This window comes from Myxocyprinus asiaticus, chromosome 49 (genome assembly GCF_019703515.2).
Source record: "Myxocyprinus asiaticus isolate MX2 ecotype Aquarium Trade chromosome 49, UBuf_Myxa_2, whole genome shotgun sequence".
In the NCBI taxonomy this organism is placed as follows: domain Eukaryota; kingdom Metazoa; phylum Chordata; class Actinopteri; order Cypriniformes; family Catostomidae; genus Myxocyprinus; species Myxocyprinus asiaticus.
The window spans coordinates 4780399-4800762 of NC_059392.1; the positions used below are offsets into that span (position 1 = coordinate 4780399).

The following is a 20364-nucleotide window of genomic DNA, read 5'->3' on the forward strand; positions in this document are numbered from 1 at the left end:
TTCATGTGTGTGAGGTTTGTTTCTTTAAGCATGTCTGGTTGCATGTGACAGACATACCGATATGTGCATCTAGATGCAACTTCCTGTCGCTATTGGCCTTCAAATCCCAGCAGGAACCAAAGGCCCTGTCGCTCTCAATCTGTCTTACTCTCTAAAGCTCTTTAACACAGGAGGGGAGAAGAGAGGAAGAGGACCAGCCAGCAGTGTTGGGGAAGTTTCTCCAAAAAAAGTCAGAAGTTACTCATTCAGTTTTACTTCGATTGCAATGGGATGTCTTTATTAATTTCTCTGCCCACTAATTACTAACCTAATTACTTATTAATGAATTTTTAAAACCCCTATTAAGCTTTACCTAATTGATTATACAATGACAGACACAAAATGTCCATTCAATTCTTTGTTTAAAATAGGTCTCTCGTCACTCTTCCAATGTTTCATATACTACCCAGAAAACTGAATGTATAGGCTAAGTGTAATAACTCTTGGATTGATTTTGACACAAGTTTGACCTCTCAGAATCATCCTTTCCACTGTATTCTATTGTCTCTATTTCTGATAGAAATGACATTTATGGTATGTTTTTCCGCACAATTGAATTTAGTGAAAAGATGTGGGTCAGGCTTTTAGGGTTCAGGGTTTCGTGAATGAATTTCATTTGAGAGGAAACACAAACGAAAAAAGGCGCTTCGGAGAGATGAACTGAAAATAGATTTCGAGAGATAAGAGAGATGGACATGAACAGGTGAAGAGCTCCAACCTGGCCTGCAGAGGAATGAAATGCCCTCTGATAAATCTGACCTTTAGCAAGAGAATGAGTGTGTGAGTGTGTGTGTGTATGTGTGTGTGTAAGGGTGATGGAGTCCTGCAGATATAACATGACAGGTTGGAAGAAAAAGTCTCAAATTTTGGAGAGCAGAACATGGAAAACCTCCATAGACTTGACCACCTGCCTAATATTCTGTTGGTCCGCTGCGTGCCACCAAAACAGCGCTGACCTGCTGAGGCCTGGACTCTACAAGACCCCTGAAGTTGTCCTGTGGCACCAAGACATTAGCAGCAGATCCTTCAAGTCCTGTAAGTTGCGAGGTGGAGCCACTGTGGATCGGACTTGTTGGTCCAGCACATCCCACAGATGCTCAATCGGATTGAGATCTGGGGAATTTGGAGGCCAGGGCAACACCTTGAACACTTCATCATGTTCCTCAAACCATTCCCGAACAATGTGTGAAGTGTGGCAGGGCGCATTATCCTGTTGAAAGAAGCCACTGCCTTCTGGGAATACCATTGCCATGAAGGGTGTACCTGGCCTGCAACGATGTTTAGGTAGGCTGCACGTGTCAAATTGATGTCCACATGAATGGCCGGACCCAGGGTTTCCCAGCAGAACATTGCCCAGAGCATCACACTCCCTCCACCGGCTTGTCGTCTTTCCATAGTGCATCCTGGTGCTATCACTTCCCCAGGTAAACAGCGCACACGTACACGGCCGTCCATGTGATGCAAAAGAAAACAGGATTCATTGTACCAGGTGACCTTCTTCCACTGCTTCAAGGTCCACTTCCGACACTTGCGTGCCCATTGTAGGCACTTTCGATGGTGGACAGGGGTCATCGTGGGCACTCAGACTGGTCTGCGCCTACGCAGCAGAGTGCGATGCACTGTGTGTTGTGACACATTCCTCCCATAACCATCATTAAACTTTTCAGTGACTTGTGCCACAGTAGACCTTCTGTCGGTTCAGACCAGACAGGATAGCCTTTGTTGCCCTCGCACATCGATGAGCCTTGGGCACCCAACACCCTGTCGCCGGTCTGTGGTTTGTCCCTCCTCAGACCACTGTCGGTATGTACTCACCACTGCTGACCGAGAGCACCCCACAAGCCTTGCCGTTTCAGAGATGCTCTGACCCAGTCGTCTGGCCATAACAATTTGGCCCTTCTCAAAGTCACTCAGGTTTTTAATCCTGCCCATTTCTGCTGCATTCAACACGTTGACTACGAGAATTGATTGTTCGCTTACAATCTAATCTACCCAGACCTTGACTTGTGACCTTGTTAGGAGATGATCAGTGTTATTCGCTTCACCTGTGACTGGTCATAATGTTTTGGCTCATCAGTGTATATTCAAGAATTATTTTATGAAAATAACAAGTCTTGTGTCAAAATACCGGATCTTTTTGTAATTGTTTTGTACTTTTAACAATGTACATTTTCCATTATGTGTTATGTATGTGCATTTTTTAAACACTTATCTAAATGCAACACAAATCAGCATCATGGACATAATTTAATTGCTCTGGGTGACAAGTGGGTTATTCATTGAAGTGTCTGGAGGGGCCCATGGCCCCGGGGGCCATTAGTGGGCAGGAATACCTGTCACTCAAAATCACACAGACAGGTTTATACTGTGATTTTTTTTTTTTCAGTCCTTTACCATCAATGATTGTCAGACTGTACAATATGAGCCAGCGCAATCGTGGCTGAAAGCCAAAGCGGACTGTGCAACATAAACTGTTTTGTCAAAAACTGTCAAACTGCACGTTAAACATCATAGCTAAGATTTAGCGTTACCGGGAATGTAGCATTGTTATGTTTTGCCTGGAAAAGAAAAAAGTTTCGAGAATTTAAGGTTCAGCGCAAAAAAACTATTTTTAACGGATTCAGCATGAATTAAAGGAAATGATACAGCACGAATCCAAACAAGCACCTTTGCTAATGTTGTAATGTTTTGCCAGGAAAAGCAAAAAAATTGCATTAATGAAAGGTTTAGCAAGAAAAAAAAGTTCAGTGCCAATTTAAGGAAATGGTACAGCAGAAATCCAAGCAAGCATTTGCGCTAATGTTGGAATGTTTTGCCTAAAGAAGAAAATTGCAAATTAAAGGTTTAGCGCAAATTAAGGAAACGTTACAGGACGAATCAAAACAAGCACCTGTGCTAACGTTGGAATGTTTCGCATGAAAAAGAAGAATAAAAGTGCAAATTAAAGGTTTAGTGCAAATTGAAGGAAACGGTACAGGATGACTCTAAACAACCACTTGCGTTAACGTCGGAATGTTTTGCCTGGAAAATAAAAAAATTGCGTGAATTTAAGTTTCAGTGCAAAAAACATGAATTAAAGTCAACATTCACTTTTATTGTACTTTTAAAATGTCTCATTTTCCACGGAAGAATGCAAGACCAAACATTTTCAAGAACTTTGAAGGCTAAGATTCACTGCAAAGGCAATTAATGGCCCTTCAGCGAGTCTCACACTAAGCGATCCAAAGCTGCCGAATTTTGCGCTACGATGAAATAATTTTTTTATGATAAATTTTATCTTACATATTCACATTCTGCCAAACATCTTTCATGTTCCACAGAAGATAGAAAGTCAAATGGGTTTGGAAAAACATGGTGATGAGTAAAAGATTTTTATTTTTGGATTAACTATCCCTTTAAGAAGATATAGACGTGTGGGAATTCAGTGGAGGTGCTATGTGTGGGCTTTAAATGTCAAACGCATTCGGTATGGACAACTTCAATCGTTTATAGTACCTCACATCTTTCTCGCCTCCATAGTTTTCTCATTCTTGCCAACCTACTCTAGGTGACCTGCGTGCTAATCAAAGAGACATGCCATCATGTCAAACCTACATGTGTCTTATTGTTTTGGGGGTGATGTCCCAGCATGCACTGCTGCAAACATTGCTGATACTGGCTCCAGGCTTTGAGGTTTGACTGCTTTCTAATTGCCATTTAAGAGTTACCAAACACACACACACACACCTCACTGCTGCATTTGAGGTTCATTCGCAGTGGCACACACCACACGTCGGCGACACGGGTGACCCTCTCCGCTTAATTTAAATAATCACCCTCCTGGTGTTTTGGTTTTCCTTTGCACACACACATAATTGCATGATTTGGTGTTTGAATATCTTGTTAATCAGCTATTATACACAGTGGGAGTGTCGGACCGAGTCTCAGATCAACTGCTATTATGGCTCAAGATATGGGGAGCCGATGAGTGGCAGTCGCATATTAGTTCCTGTACACCTACACAGAAGCTTCAGAAACTGCACAAGGAAGTGCCATTTTTTTTTATATTTTGTGTTATTTAAACTTGTATTTTAATTATCTAAGGTTAAGTGCAAGAAAATCAATAAAATATCGAAAAACTTACATTGAATAGGGGGCGCTAGATTGCTTAAGAGACTGACTACAAATTGGCATCATGAAAAAATGTATTTTTAAGTAAATGCAAACCTGAGAGCCATGTTTGACATTCTAAACAAGCAATGGTTCCGCTTACGACAGTGGGTAAAATTCTTCACTTAACGTGGAGCGTTAACAGGATACGGGTTAAATTGCTTAGGTCATCGCCTGTGTCAAATGACCAATTAGAACAGAATAAAACATTCATGGCCCCTTCTGGATCATGATTGGCCTATTTGAACTTTGTTAGATGTATTTAAATGAGATGCAAAGTGTCTGGGGTGCCCATTCCGCATGAAATTATAAACCACGACCAAACGATCAGGTACTTATTAGAAATTGCACAGCTTAAAAGCTAACCACTGCAAACACAATATAAAAAAATGTAAATGACAAGTATCGAAGAAATGATGTGTGTTCTGGGACCTGTAAAAGCTGTCAATTAAAACTGTGTTTGGGACTAATGTGCAAGTAGAGATGGTGACTAATTAGCAATTAGAAACTAATTCGAGATGTTACTCACTATAGTGCCGAGTCATTAAGTTCGTATTCGTATCCCCGTGCTGCTGCAGACCGCACCCCCTGATCTGCCCACAAACAGCAGAGGGCATGGCCTATGAACGGAAACAGCACCTGGTCTTCATCAAAGCAACGGCCACATGAGAGGACAGAGTGAGCGTGGACCTGGAGAAACACCACACAATCATGCATTAATGCATCATTTGTATATTAGCTGTTGGGTCTGATCTGAGTAGTGAGAAGTAAAGGAAGTCATGGTTATGGAAAGTAGAGGAAGTTACTGTTATGGGAAGTACATGAAGTCAGGGTTATGGAAAACAAAAGTTAGGGTTATGGAGAGTAGAGGAAATCAGGGTTATGGGAAGTAGTGGAACTTAGGGTTATGGGAAGTAGGGAAAGTTAGGGTTATGGAAAATTACAGGAAGTTGGGGTTATGGAAAGCACAGGAAGTTGGGGTTATGGAAAATTACAGGAAGTTGGGGTTATGGAAAGTTACAGGAAGTTGGGGTTATGGAAAGTCACAGGAAGTTGGGGTTATGGAAAGCACAGGAAGTTGGGGTTATGGAAAGCACAGGAAGTTGGGGTTATGGAAAGCACAGGAAGTTGGGGTTATGGAAAGCACAGGAAGTTGGGGTTATGGAAAGCACAGGAAGTTAGGGTAATAGGAATATGTTTTATGCAAAGTAGAGAAAGTTGGGGTTGTGGAAAGCACAGGAAGTTGGGGTTATGGAAAGCACAGGAAGTTGGGGTTATGGAAAGCACAGGAAGTTGGGGTTATGGAAAATACAGGAAGTTAGGGTAATAGGAATATGTTTTATGCAAAGTAGAGAAAGTTGGGGTTGTGGAAAGTACAGGAAGTTGGGGTTATTGTAAGTAGAGGAAGTTAGGTTTATGGGAAGTAGAGGAGGTTAGGGTTATGGGAAGGGGAAAATATGAATTATGGAGAAAAATATGAGTATGGAAATGAGGACAATAACATTTTTATGACAATATGATTATACGGTCATACAGCATCAAACACAATTCTTAAACTTACACACACTAAAAAAAAAAACATTACAGAATAAAAAATTAAAAATATATTTTTAAACTCAAAGAAAATTAACAACCAGGAAAATAGTCTGCTTGTCTGACCCAAAGGATACATGTCTCTACTAGCACTGTCATTAACAATAGTGCTCTAAAATGTTGATCTCTCTAATTACAGTAAGAGTTTGAAAGCATTAATCACATGACCCGTTGTCATATGATTAATGCAGTAATGACTCTAATATTCTATTATAAAAGCAGACAACATTTATCGTGCCATTGGGTTCATACAGAACAAGATAATAACTGTTTAAGGCACTTTCGGAATACACCGGATTTCAGGGTGAATTCTAATAGCACACAACTGACAGGTGGGTTTTGATTGTATGTGTGCTTGCTTGCATGTCTAATTGCATGGTTCTAAAAGGCTTCTGCCACCTAGTGGATGCTGAAAGTACTGCAAGGAAGCTTGTTTCTTTACAGCAGGCACAAATTCACAAGCCTACATACTAGTGTAATGCTGTAAAACTGTTCTAATCTTTGATTAGAACTAAATCTAGTTTAGATACAGTTCAGATGCACAGACAGACAGTCAATGAAATAGAGAGACACAGGATCAGACCTGGTTCTTGCTGTTGGAAAGGTTGATTCTAAGGATGCCCATTCCATGCAGGACAAACTTCATAGAGGTCATGAGGTTATCCAACACTGCAGGCTACAAAAACAGAAGCTATATTACTTAAAGGATAACAAAGAAAAATGGGTTACAATGTATGAAAGGGAGAACAATCAATGGTGCTTATATTCTAAGCCAGGTGTTCACAACCTTAAACACACATGCCAATTTAAGCATTTGGCATGCTGTTTCCCCCCAAAGTGAATCCACTCTAATGTTCATTAACGGTACTCCTTATTCAATTCATAATTTGATTGTGACATTTAATTAACTGTAAAAACTTTAGTTAAACCAGTGGATGTTTGACTGTTTCTCGAGTGAGTTGTTGATCTGAGGAACATCATTGTTTCGAGCCAACACAAACGCATTCCTGCTCTTTATTAACAGTGTTTGTTTGCTGGAGCGTAGATCAGAGACAAACGCATTCCAGGAATGAGCAGGAGAGCGAGTGGACACTCAAAAGCCTTTCTGTGTTGTTTTTAGGGGAGCAGCCCAAAGTTCTGTGGCTCTCTGAGATGATGTATTTTCATTGATTTCCTGTGGTTGCAAACACACGCACAAAGCGCAGTACAGCGTTGCTGGAGGTAAAGTTCATTTGCGCATAAGCATTATCAAACTTAGCGCTTCAAGATGCGTCACGCCAGGTTTGACATCACTGACCTTTTAAGAGGACTTCATTAGGAGCGCAACTGTGCCTGCCCACCCATCCAGAATAGGGATGTTAATGTTTAACCGATAATCAATTAATTGTTGTTAAAAATTTAAATCGATTAAGCTCATCAGATGTCGATTAACTAATTTTTAGAATAAATAGGTTCAGTAATCATGGCAGTAGACGTTGATATGGCCGTCTATACAGCCTTCCGCCGCTAGAGGGCGTTTGCGCGCTGCATGTAACATGTTGTCCGCATCGCATAAGAAGAACCACAGTCAGTGTTGGAGCATTTCTCTACAAATGAACAATAATAATGTTAAAATGACATGAATAATATTTTCTGCATACACCGTGATAGTGTGTTACAGTACAACATGAAAACAAGCACAGTTGATCTGCCGGTCTCCTTGTTTCCTTTATCTGAGCCGTAAAAGACTTGGTGACTTTTCCTCCATTTGCTATCTGAAAAGATAAATAAATAAATAAATAAATAAATAAATAAATAAATAATGGGCTTGATACGAAAAGTCTAAGTGGTCGTAAAAAAACAACACCACCACCTTTGATATTCACGGTCAAAATTGACCGACCATTGAAAATGAATGGGAAAGACCAAAATACAAACAATAAATCAGCCACAACGCAGAAACAAAACCAGACAGAAATTACAGGGTGAGACTCTAAAACATCCCCAGTGCAAAACATACACACCCACTCACACACACACACACACACACACACACACACAAGAATGAACTGGTGAGACTATAACACAACGCTTTTCTTACATTTGTCAAATAAAACCAATAAATCAGTCATAATGCTAAACATACACACTCAGAAATGAAGGATTGAGATGATAACACACTCACAATACAGAACACACACACACACACACACACACACACACACAACCAGGGCATAAGTGGAGATCTACAGCAATCTCACACACACACACACACACACGTTATCAAAATATTTTTTTTACTATAGAAAGTTTGAAATTGCAAAATGTTTACTCTGATTCTTCTGTTTTATACTCTAATTGAATTTTCAGAATTTTGCAGTTCATTTCTGTTTCTTGATGTTCATTTTCTTGACATTATTATGCATTTACTTTGAGTTATTACATTTTTATTGTATTAAATCAATTTTGGTAGAAAAATGCTTATTCTGTGTCTTCTCTTTGTAACACCATGGTCAGGTTTGATTGCAAGCATAATGACATAAACTGCAAAAACTGACACTTCAAATTAATTTTAAAATGCTGAACTTTGACAAATAATAGTTTGATAATGTCTAAATATATATCCAAATGCGTATCTTGCAATAAAATATAATGTTAGGTTTCAAGCCATCAGACTACACAGTAGGTGGCTATGGCATGATTGGCTGTTACTGGCATGACATGGTTTTCAAATCATTTTAATCTATTCTTTTTTTTTCCACTAGATGGCAGCAATCTGCCTCCAATTTATGTCACAATCTCATATTTTCTTCATGTTTCAACTTATAGAAGTGTAGGTTCTAAATTTTAATTTTTTTCCCAAACATTTGCTCATTTGTATATGCAAATTAATGGTAACATTTAGAAATGTATACCTAAATAAGATCAAAATAGCATAAAACAGTTCTTACTTCAGGGAGGAAAAAAAATGCCATCGTCACCATCATCATCATCATCATCATCATAAAAATAATAATAATAATAATAATTGTTACACATCTAAACTTTCTGGTCAAAAATGACCAGGGAAGGTGCCATTTTTTAATACCATAGAAGGGATAAGTGTATTAATTTAAATTATATTTAAACAGTAGTCTACGTGCACATATTGTTTGGAGTCTGTTTTGCTGTATTAATGTTAACGATTAATTGATTGTTAATTTCCACAACAATCATTTATGAAAATGTCTAAAAATTGACCCCTATTCTGGAAGTTTTTCCCTTTCATTTTTTTCCAAGGGGATTTCATAAAATCCTTCTAAGCCAAACCAACCAGCTCCGAGGTGAATCACAACATTACAAACTTTGATTTGAAGCAAAAAAAAATTGAAAATTGGACAAAAAGACAAAAGATACAAGAATGAACTACAATCACATGAAGCGTTACAAATAATGTAATCGAATTAAAAACATTAGAAAAATGTAAAACTATTGATTTAAAGTTGTTGATAAGTACTGAAAAATAAAAATATATACTAGTTTGAGAGTGTAGGGAAACAGACTCAATTTGGTCACTACTAAGCTTCTCTCTCTGATTGGTGGATCTTTCCCTGTAGGATTATGGGTAGTGTAGTTATTCAGCACAAATTTAGCAATTTTTAAAAAAAGATGTTGAAATATCATGGACGGATGGCTTCAATAGAAACATATAACACCGATTATCAACCTCAGATCTCACGGTAGGTCTGTCTTTAAGGGTTTGTAAGTTATCCTTAAAAATCAATTACCCTATGAAAAACATTTACTTCCGGAATAAGACTTTTGCAGTTCTGAGATTCTTCGAAAAATCTTATTTTGCGCTTCATGGAAGAACGAAAGTCATACCAGTTTAAAACGACGTGAAGGTGACTAAATGATAACAGAATTGTTCTTTTTGTGTGAACTATCCCTTTAAGCTCTCAACTTGAGTTCTAGAATCCTCGTTTACTTTTCAGGAATGTACACAGCGGAAAGTTCTAGAATTTCAGACAACAAAGGACACTGAATTTTAAAACTCTGGTTACAATCCTGAACATTCCTGGCAACACCATCTTTTGGATGGTTGTTGAAGGACAACGAATTCTAAAACTCTATATGGGTCAAGCCCAAATCCTAGACCACCTCCAACGGCAGTCAAAAGCCTCATTGTCACGTTTGCAAGACGAGAACTGTTTCAACTAATCACTACATCAAGAGAGACATAGTCATAGTAAGGACAAGGAAATGAAAGGATGAAAGCCAGCTGTGAGTTACGTAATGTCGTGCCAGAAAAAAGGACCACCAGTGGAAAACGTACATTTTGAAATGGATACTTTTACATTGACAACTCAATTGTGTGTAAATTACCTGTACATCTGTTATATGTGTAATGTGTATTGATGCTTCGGCAGTCATGGCAATAAAACTGACATAAGTTAAATGGTCAATGACAAATAAGGTTGTCAAAGGTGATAAAAATGTGAATTATTTGTAAAATATCTAGTTCAAAGCATGTCAAGCTTGTAGAAAATGTAATATTTGTGTCCATGTCGGTTTCAAAAAAACAATTTTGGGGGGGGATATTTTTTCCCCTTTTTCTCCCAATTTGGAATGCCCAATTCCCATTGTGCTTTTAAGTCCTCGTGGTCGCATAGTGATTCGCCTCAATCCAGGTGGCGGAGTACGAAACCCAGTTGCCTCAACTGAGACCGATAATCGGTTTGACCGATATTTAAACTTCTGCACTTATTTGGTTATCGGTTCCTTAATATCAGGTTTACGATAAAGTTAGACACAGAAGACTTTAAATCTTAATTATTAAATGTGAGGCTTTACACAAGTGTACTATACACCGATCAGCCACAACAGTAAATCCACCTGCCTAATATTGTGTAGGTCCCCTCGTGCTGCCAAAACAGTGCCAACCCGCATCTCAGAATAGCATTCTTCTCACCACAATTATACAGAGTGGTTATCTGAGTTACCGTAGACTTTGTTGGTGCCAGATGGGCTGGTTTGAGTATTTCTGTAACTGCTGATCTTCTGGGATTTTCACACACAACAGTCTCTAGAATTTACTCCGAATGATGCCAAAAACAAAAAACATCCAGTGAGCGGCAGTTCTGCGGATGGAAATGCTTGTTGATGAAAGAGGTCAACAGAGAATGGCCAGACTGGCTTGAACTGACAAAGTCTACGGTAACTCCGATAACCGCTCTGTACAATTGTTGGCGCTGTTTTGGCGGCACGAGGGGAACCTACACAATATTAGGCAGGTGGATTTAATGTTGTGGATGATCTGTGTATATTGCAACTAAAACTAGTTAAATTAATTCTTTGTAGACACAATATTATTTTGTGCACAATATTAACAGTAGTTTTGTAAAGCGGTTCACCTTCAGAGGTTAGTGATAAATACAATTGTTATTGTGCCTAAAAGCAGAAATAAAACAATTAAAAATCAGTCATGCATATCGGTAATCGAACACTTAAACACAAAAATAATCAGTATCGTATCGGTCATTACATCCCAATCTCGGTCAATCTCTTCATATGAGACGAAAAGGGAAAATGGTTCAGAGGCAGTGCAAATTATTCCAAATGGAAAAAAAGATTACAAAAAGACAACTATTCTCTTTGGAAAGACATGCACTGATAAATCATACACAATAAGACCAGGAACGTGTTGAGAAAGAAGTATTAAGAAGTAAACTGTAAATTGACTTTAAAGAGGAGTGGCAGCTTTGGGGGAGGAGGAGAACAAGGACAAACAGAGAGCAAAGTATAAGGTGAGAAAGTAAAATGAGGAAACAGGAAAGACAAAATGTGGTTTAGGTCTGCTATAACACTTAGTAAAGAAGTAGAAAAGAAAAACGTGTTAAAAAGGGGGACAAAAAAGGCACTCCTACGACGCTCAAGTTGGGACATGTCCCCATTCATCCCTAGAACAGTTTACTGTTCCCTTTACATTTATGATTCACATACAGTATACCACACCCTTTCCAGGCCTCTTTCTCACAGTCGACAATCCCCCCTTGTGCGACACGTTGTCCAAGTCAACCAAGGCCAACCTGATTACAGACTGTGCTTATGTCTGCAATAGTGTACAAAGTGAAACTAGCCATAATTATGGGTCTGTTCATAAGCAGCATGCATACACAAGCAAGTGCGTGACCCTCTATAAAACAGTCCAACAAAAACTGGCGAAGCAGGAACTGGGTTTAACTGGACTTTTAAACATTAAACACAACCCGTGACCAGGAGCATAAATTTCATAAGAAAATGAAAGCATGGGAGAGGTTAGCATAAAAATGACAGTTTAGCTAATATCATTAGAATTTGTTTACTTAATCCAAAATCAAATTTAATATAATCGTTTTAGTTTTTTGGCCCAGTTCGTCCATAATTTTCGGTTTCAGCCAAAAGTTTTTTACTTTCTGTGCATCACTAATTTCCTTTCATTGTAGCACGCAGGATGCTGTTTGGAACATTTTCAAATAATGCTGTATAACATGATCATCAGGTTTTGCAAAAACTTGTGGAGTACATGCCAGCTCAAGTGTATGCTTATAATAAAGCAAAAGGGGAACATCCCAAAACCTAGGTTGACTTTTCAATTCAAATTTTCACTCAAATTGTAATGCTAGTTATGCAATTACTAAAGAAAAAAAAAAAAAAAAACTGTATTTGATTAGAAAAAATGCAAAATAGAAGCACTTTCACAAGTGGACTCAGGCTATTGAACCCCAATGCACATCTAAATGTGCCGAGTACTGAGCCTTGGGGTATACCAAACTCAAGACATGATTTAACACGGCTTGTCTGCGCTTTCAAGCCATTTTTAAATCAAGCTATTGTATTACATCCGCTAGCTTCAAGGCACTGTTTATTTTGTCACTAGAACAATGGGAGAAGTTTGCGTAAAGCAACTGACTGTTTTGTTCTTTCTGTTCCGCAGACAGATTTTAGGCCATTAACTGCCGTGAATCATCAACTAGCATGGTGCAAAAAAAACAAACACTGCGTCTCTAGTCAGCTGATTTATACCAGGGCTGATGACCACAAACTATGTAGCGACATGGCTAATATAACGTTAGTCATCTTTAGACCTTTGTTAGGTCATGTAAAGGAGATACAGTAAATTAATACACTAGACGCTGCCTGTTAAGTGACTGACTGCTTTATGTTTCAAACACAATCATGATGCAATTCAATTCAGTGCCTCCAGCGCTTGACAAAAGATATCAATGTCATAGCAATTAGTTAGAAATTTTACCAGACAGCTCCTTTGATTTACATTCATAAGGGTCAAAAGGGAAAACTACAAGCCTGATGTTAATGCCTGAAATGTTGTGCCTACTGACAAAAGCGTGCATTATTAAGCTTTGAAATGTTTTAATTCGATAAACTTGCCACCTAATAAGAACATCAACAATGTTGGTCATCAGTCTTTGCAGTTCCCTAGGGTTTCAGCTTTCTTCCCGCAAAGAACCCTGAGGAGTTATTTCAGAATGCAAGAGCGCAACTCTATCTGCATGACTGCAGAGGTTTCACATGCAGGTAGAATGCGATTTACAAAAGCCTGATGTTCCGATTTGTGAAATATATGGCTAGAGCATGACAAAGTGCAGTATTACATCATTCTAACATGCACAAACGTTCCCACAGTTTCAAACACTCTTTGTGCTTTGCTTTAAAGATAATGGAAGGCCTGGTGTCAAAAGATAGAACACAGTGAGTGATTCTGTTCCAAAAAAAAGGCCTGTGCGTTTAGGTGTGTGTGTTTTTTTTAAAGGGTTTGGTCGTGTTTTTCTATTTCATGATGGTCAGTGTTGTCATGCGGGTGACAACTATCAGCTAACATACAGGGCAAAGATAAACTGACAAACATCTGCCAACAGCTGGGGTGTGCGAAACTACATATTTTCAAAATGGACTAGTCAGGTGGTTTTCTGAACAGAAACCCTGTATAATTTGATTGGTTTGGTTTAGGATCATGTCCATCAGGTACCGATTAGACATGTTTCCTACTGATATCTATGGACTCTAAGCACAGCACTACAACAGTGTAACTGACAGATATTTAACAAATAAATACATTATATAAAAGAAATAAAGGGGACAGCAACCATGGATAAAAAATTAATTTATCAAATAAAAACAGACATTTAAAAAAAATTATATAAAAACCATCAACCAAATTAATTTATAACTATAAAAAAAAATATTCCTAAAATAACAAATAATCGATATAAATAACTAATAAAATAAAAGTAAACAAATACAATAAATAATAATGCATAAAAACAATAATAGCAATAAAATATTATTTATTGTAATTACTGAAAAAAAACAAAAAAAAAACGAAAACCTACTGTATGAATAACTTGGAAAGGCGATTTGAAGTTTGATTGCAACTAATCGTCTTGAAATTAATAGTTTAAGGTGACGAATGTTACAAAAGCGAGCTTTGATGCCTGTAGTTGCACTGTTTTAAAGTTCTCAAATAAGGTTTTAGCGTGCTCACAATCTGTTAGCAAGGTTGCCTAGTTTAAGTCTAGTGAGGTCTGTCAGCATGCCAAAACCATCTCAGAGAAGTTCTGAATTTATCATGTCTAAATTTATGCCCTTTATAGCACCATCACTAAAAAAAATAATAAGAAGAAAATATAGATAAACAAGCTGAGTTGTTAGTTTTTGGACAACTAGTTAACTATTCACACATTTGCGTTTTGCCGTGCCGGAGCCAGTGATCTAGCTGGCATTCAGTGAGTTTTTCAAGAATTCCCTCAGGCACTTCAAAACACCATTTGCACATTCTTAGCTCATCATTCAAATTGAAGCTGACAGAGAAGTGTTAACACAAACAGAACCTGAGGGAAGGTTTAATGAGAAGAGAGAACATGGCACACAGGGTTCCACTTTAACGAAAGCCAGCGCAAACATGCATCTTCACCTGGCTCTTCAGAGAGAGTAATGATGGAAAGCATGGTTTTCTGTTCATCTCCACATCGTCAGCCGATTAATAAAACAACAGGAGAAAGATTTGACAGAACACGTGGGTTAACGTTCCGTTATAGCTCGATACTGTAAGTATCACTCCTCAAATATTCATTTTTTCTCCCCAACTTGGAATGCCCAATTCCCAATGCGCGCTAAGTCCTCGTGGTGGCGTAGTGACTCGCCTCAATCCGGGTGGCGGAGGACGAATCTCAGTTGCCTCCGCGTCTAAGACCGTCAATCCGTGCATCTTCTCACGTCGCTTGTTGAGCGCGTTACCGCAGAGACATAGCGCGTGTAGAGGCTTCGAGCTATTCTCTGCGGCATCCACGCACATCTCACCAGGCGCCACACCAAGAGCGAGAACTACATTATAGCGACCACGAGGAGGTTACCCCATGTGACGCTATCCTCCCTAGCAACCGGGCCAATTTGGTTGCTTAGGAGATCTGGCTGGAGTCACTCAGCACTACCTGGATTCAAACTCGAGACTCCAGGGGTAATAGTCAGCGTCAATACTCGCTGAGCTACCCAGGCCCCCTCACTCCTCAAATATTGAACAAATAAATGTGTGCGTGTGCTCCAAATACTGAAATTCCGAAGGATCAAAGTGGCTTTTATTAACTGCAAGGGTCGGAGGGAAAAATTTACATTTTGTTAGTCAGCTTTCTCTCAGAAAACAAACTTAAAAAGTACTTGCCAACGGTAGGGCTGGCGGTGTATAACGTAAAAATGTGTCAATCGGTAAAAATTTTGCTATACTGTTTATGCCACGGTAGATTCAATACATTTGTGCATTTGTTAGTGGGCAAGACTGATTTACGCTATTAAGCAAAAAACAAAAACAAACATGGATTAACTCTCAAATACAGGGCGGAAAGTGTCCCAAACAAGTCAAGACGAGGTAGAACTTGTTACTTAAAGGTGCAACGTTAATTTAACACCATGTTGTAGGACAGTACTGTGTTCTCTCACACTCATTTTCCTCTCTGTTTTGTCAACTTTTAATGTGTTTCCTCCCCCCTCCCTTTTCTCTCTTCCTTACAGGACAAAAAAACATGCTGATGCAAGATCCAGTCTTCCTTTCAACTGAGGTCTTGTTACACAGCTGAACCACTGACTCTTTAAACTTTGAATACTCCCAAAACACACACACAAACACAGTGGCTTGATTTCCCCAGACGGCAAAGGAAATACAGGGTGCAGCGACAAAATACAATGCTGAACACATATTAAACTATTGTATGCAAATGAATCTTCGGAACTGTTGTTTGTCTTACCTTAAAGCTGCCCAGCTCCTGCTTGGTGAAACCGTGACTGTGAATAATCTTCATCTGTTTGACCAGCGTACTCTTCCCACTTTCTGCAGCACCTGGAGTTTTACGTCAAAAGAGGCACAAAATCTTGAGCCATAAAATCTGGCATAGTCCACCCAAAGATTTCAATTCTCTCATCATTTAATCACCCTCATGTTCTTCCAGACCCATTTGACTTTTTATTCCTCCGTAGAACACACTATGAAATGATAGCCTTAGTCACTATTTCCTTCCATTGCATGGGGACAAAGGCACTGAAACTGAAAGGTTACCGAGGCTAACATTCTGCTTAACATCTCCTTTTATGTTCCACAGAAGAAATTAATTCAGGTTCAGACAACATTAGGGTGAGTAAATGTTGTCAGAATCTTTATTTTTGGGTGAATTTTCCCTTTCAGTTTGAACCTACAATCTTTCAGTAGCCCGCTCTGGGGTTTAAACCCACAACCTTTTAGTTATTAGGCCAACAACGGGGTTTAACCCCACAACCATCCAGGTTTAACTCAGACCTGGGGTTTAAACCCACAACCGTCCAGGTTTAATTCAGATCTGGGATTTAACCCCACAACCGTCCAGGTTTAACCCAGATCTGGGGTTTAAACCCACAACCTTTTAATTATTAGGCCAACAATGGGGTTTAACCCAACAACCGTCCAGGTTTAACCCAGATCTGGGGTTTAAACCCACAACCTTTTAGTAATTAAGCCAACAATGGGGTTTAACCCCACAACCGTCCAGGTTTAACCCAGATCTGGGGTTTAAACCCACAACCTTTTAGTTATTAGGCCAACAATGGGGTTTAACCCAACAACCGTCCAGGTTTAACCCAGATCTGGGGTTTAAACCCACAACCTTTTAATTATTAGGCCAACAATGGGGTTTAACCCAACAACCGTCCAGGTTTAACCCAGATCTGGGGTTTAAACCCACAACCTTTTAGTAATTAAGCCAACAATGGGGTTTAACCCCACAACCGTCCAGGTTTAACCCAGATCTGGGGTTTAAACCCACAACCTTTTAGTTATTAGGCCAACAATGGGGTTTAACCCAACAACCGTCCAGGTTTAACCCAGATCTGGGGTTTAAACCCACAACCTTTTAGTAATTAAGCCAACAATGGGGTTTAACCCCACAACCATCCAGGTTTAACTCAGAGCTGGGGTTTAAACCCACAACTGTCCAGGTTTAATACAGATCTGGGGTTTAAACCCACAACCTTTTAGTTATTAGGCCAACAATGGGGTTTAACCCCACAACCGTCCAGGTTTAACCCAGATCTGGGGTTTGAACCCACAACCTTTTAGTTATTAGGCCAACAATGGGGTTTAACCTCACAACCATCCAGGTTTAACTCAGACCTGGGGTTTAAACCCACAACCGTCCAGGTTTAATTCAGATCTGGGGTTTAAACCCACAACTGTCCAGGTTTAATTCAGATCTGGGGTTTAAACCCACAACCTTTTAGTTATTAGGCCAACAATGGGGTTTAACCCCACAACCGTCCAGGTTTAACCCAGATCTGGGGTTTAAACCCACAACCTTTTAGTTACTAGGCCAACAATGGGGTTTAACCCCACAACCATCCAGGTTTAACTCAGATCTGGGGTTTAAACCCACAACCTTTTAGTTATTAGGCCAACAATAGGGTTTAACCCCACAACCGTCCAGGTTTAACCTAGATCTGGGGTTTAAACCCACAACCTTTTAGTTATTAGGCCAACAATGGGGTTTAACCCCACAACCGTCCAGGTTTAACTCAGATCTGGGGTTTGAACCCACAATCTTTCACTTATGAGCCCAGCTATCCGTTTTAAAATTAAATCAAATTGGGTGTACTTTCCTTTTCAGTTTGAACCTACAATCTTTCAGTAGCCTGCTCTATACTCTTCAATTTAAACTTTGATCTGGGGTTTAAACCCATAGCCTTTAAGTTATCAGGCTGGCGAGGAGGTTCAAAATCCTGCAACTGTTCAGTTTTAACCAAGATCTTGGTTTTGAACCTGCAACCTTTTATTTTTCAGCCCAGATCTGAGTCAAACCTTCAACGTTACCAACCAGACCAAAACTGTAACCACTAAACCACACCACCTAAAAACGATAGGCTATTTTAAATGTAGACGCAGGTTCGTGTCAACTATTTTAAACAGTGAATCCAAGTCTGATCAACCTAAAGTACTGATCAGATAAACAATCCTTCAGGATCAGAGGTCTCTTACCCAGCATGAGTATCTTCACCACGTTCAACTCTCTCTTGGCGTATTCGTACAGATCTCGGTCTATCTGTGCGCTGAGGATCTTCGACTTCTTGTCTTCCTCCGTCACCTCTGAGCCCAGACACAGACCCATATCCAGAGCTCATGTCTTTCCCATACAGAGCTAAAGAACTAGGAGAAAGCTCGGGATTACTGTTGGAGGAGAATGATTGTTAAAGTCGCGTAAAAACATTGCGGTTGGTGTGCATGCGAGATCTCCGTGCGCTCTACAAAGTTGCACTGGTTAATGCGTAAAAATAACTCCAAAGCTTGTTGGAGAGGTCGTCCTCCAAGTGTTCTGTACAGAGAAAGAGAGAGAGAACAGAGAGGGAGGCTGGGATGGTCCCGATCGAACAAGAGGAAAATGAAAAAAGTTTCAAATGTGTCTGTTCGCGGTCCATTTCGTCAGACTCGGCTTGTGTTGGTGAAGCATTATTGTATCCACCGGGAGTGAGTCTGAACACAAACGCTGCGCGAACCTTCCTAATGCACAACACATCCGTATGCGCCTGTTACGGGTCAAATAAATAGTCTCATTCGCGTCTCTTTGTGGGAGGCGTCCGCGTTCTTTAGGAAGGAAGTGACGTGATGTTTGTGGAACTTTGTCACCTGAGATGGGTTTTGATCGGGGAGCTGTTCAGGGACTACATTTGAAAGAAAAGAAAATCAAATGAAGAAATAAAAAGTACAACAAAATAAAATGAGCAATGTAATATCAATGAAATGAAGTAAAAGAAAATCAAATGAACATAAATTAACTAAATACAATTTAAAAAATTAAAAGACAAAATAAAAAATATTATTTTTTAATAATACACACACACACACATATATGTGTGTGTGTGTGTGTGTGAACAAATTACTATATTATTTGCTTAATATTGTTTTTTACATAAAGTAAAACAAAATAATAACAAAATTAAGAAAACTATAATAAAATAAAATGAACATACAATAACAGAATTAAATGAAACAAAGTAAAACAAAATAAAAATGAATGTAAATGAAATGGTCAAAACAAAATAAGATAATAAAATGAAGTTAAACAAAACCAAACAAAATCAAATCAAATATATAAAATATTTGTTTATTAAAACAAAAAAAGAAAACTAAATATATAAACTAATACATTTGCATATTATTGATATATAATATTATACATAAAAAGTAATGTACATTTATTTTTAAATAGTAATAAAATTAAGTAAAACAAAACAAAATGAACATAAAATGATCAAATGAAAAAAAAACAGAACAAAAAATATTATATATATATATATATATATATATATATATATATATGAACAAATTACTATATTATTGATATATAATATTATTCTATGCTTAAAAATTAGATACAGTAAAATATTTTACATAAAATAATAAAATAAAATAAAACAAAATAAAAAAATTAAGAAAACTATAATAAAATAAAATGAACAAATAGCAGAATGAAATGAAACAAAGTAAAACAAAATAAAATGAATAAAAAATAACATAAAATAAAAAAATTAAGAAAAGTAAAACAAAATAAAAATAAAATGAAATTACGTAATGAATGTAAATTAAATGGTCAAAACAAAATGAACATAAGATAATAAAATGAAGTTAAACAAAACCAAACAAAATAAAATATATTATTTTTTTATTTTTTATTTTATTATTTTTAAAAAAGAAAACAAATATATAAACTATTACATTTGCATATTATTAATATATAATATTATACATAATAAGTAATGTACATTTATTTTTAAATAGTAATAAAATTAAGTAAAACAAAACAAAATTAACATAAAATGATCAAATGAAAAAAAATAAACAGAACAAAAAATATTATATATATATATATATATATATATATATATATATATATATGAACAAATTACTATATTATTGATATATAATATTATTCTATGCTTAAAAATTAGATACAGTAAAATATTTTACATAAAATAATAAAATAAAGTAAAACAAAATAAAAAAATTAAGAAAACTATAATAAAATAAAATGAACAAATAGCAGAATGAAATGAAAC

The 20364-nt window shown here is 37.8% G+C and overlaps 1 protein-coding gene across 1 annotated transcript in view; it reads right to left on the reverse strand.

The window, feature by feature from the left end:
- The window catches only part of LOC127438469 (guanine nucleotide-binding protein G(o) subunit alpha-like), a 40233-nt gene extending 21345 nt beyond the window's left edge, over positions 1 to 18888 (reverse strand). The window contains exons 1-4 of the mRNA XM_051694077.1: positions 18290 to 18888; positions 16038 to 16129; positions 6365 to 6457; positions 4718 to 4878 (exon numbers count right to left, since the gene is read on the reverse strand). Of these exons, the coding sequence (XP_051550037.1) occupies positions 4718 to 4878; positions 6365 to 6457; positions 16038 to 16129; positions 18290 to 18419 (476 nt within the window). The 5' untranslated portion in view covers positions 18420 to 18888. The remainder of the gene's footprint in view (positions 1 to 4717; positions 4879 to 6364; positions 6458 to 16037; positions 16130 to 18289) is intronic.
- Positions 18889 to 20364: the final 1476 nt, after the last annotated feature.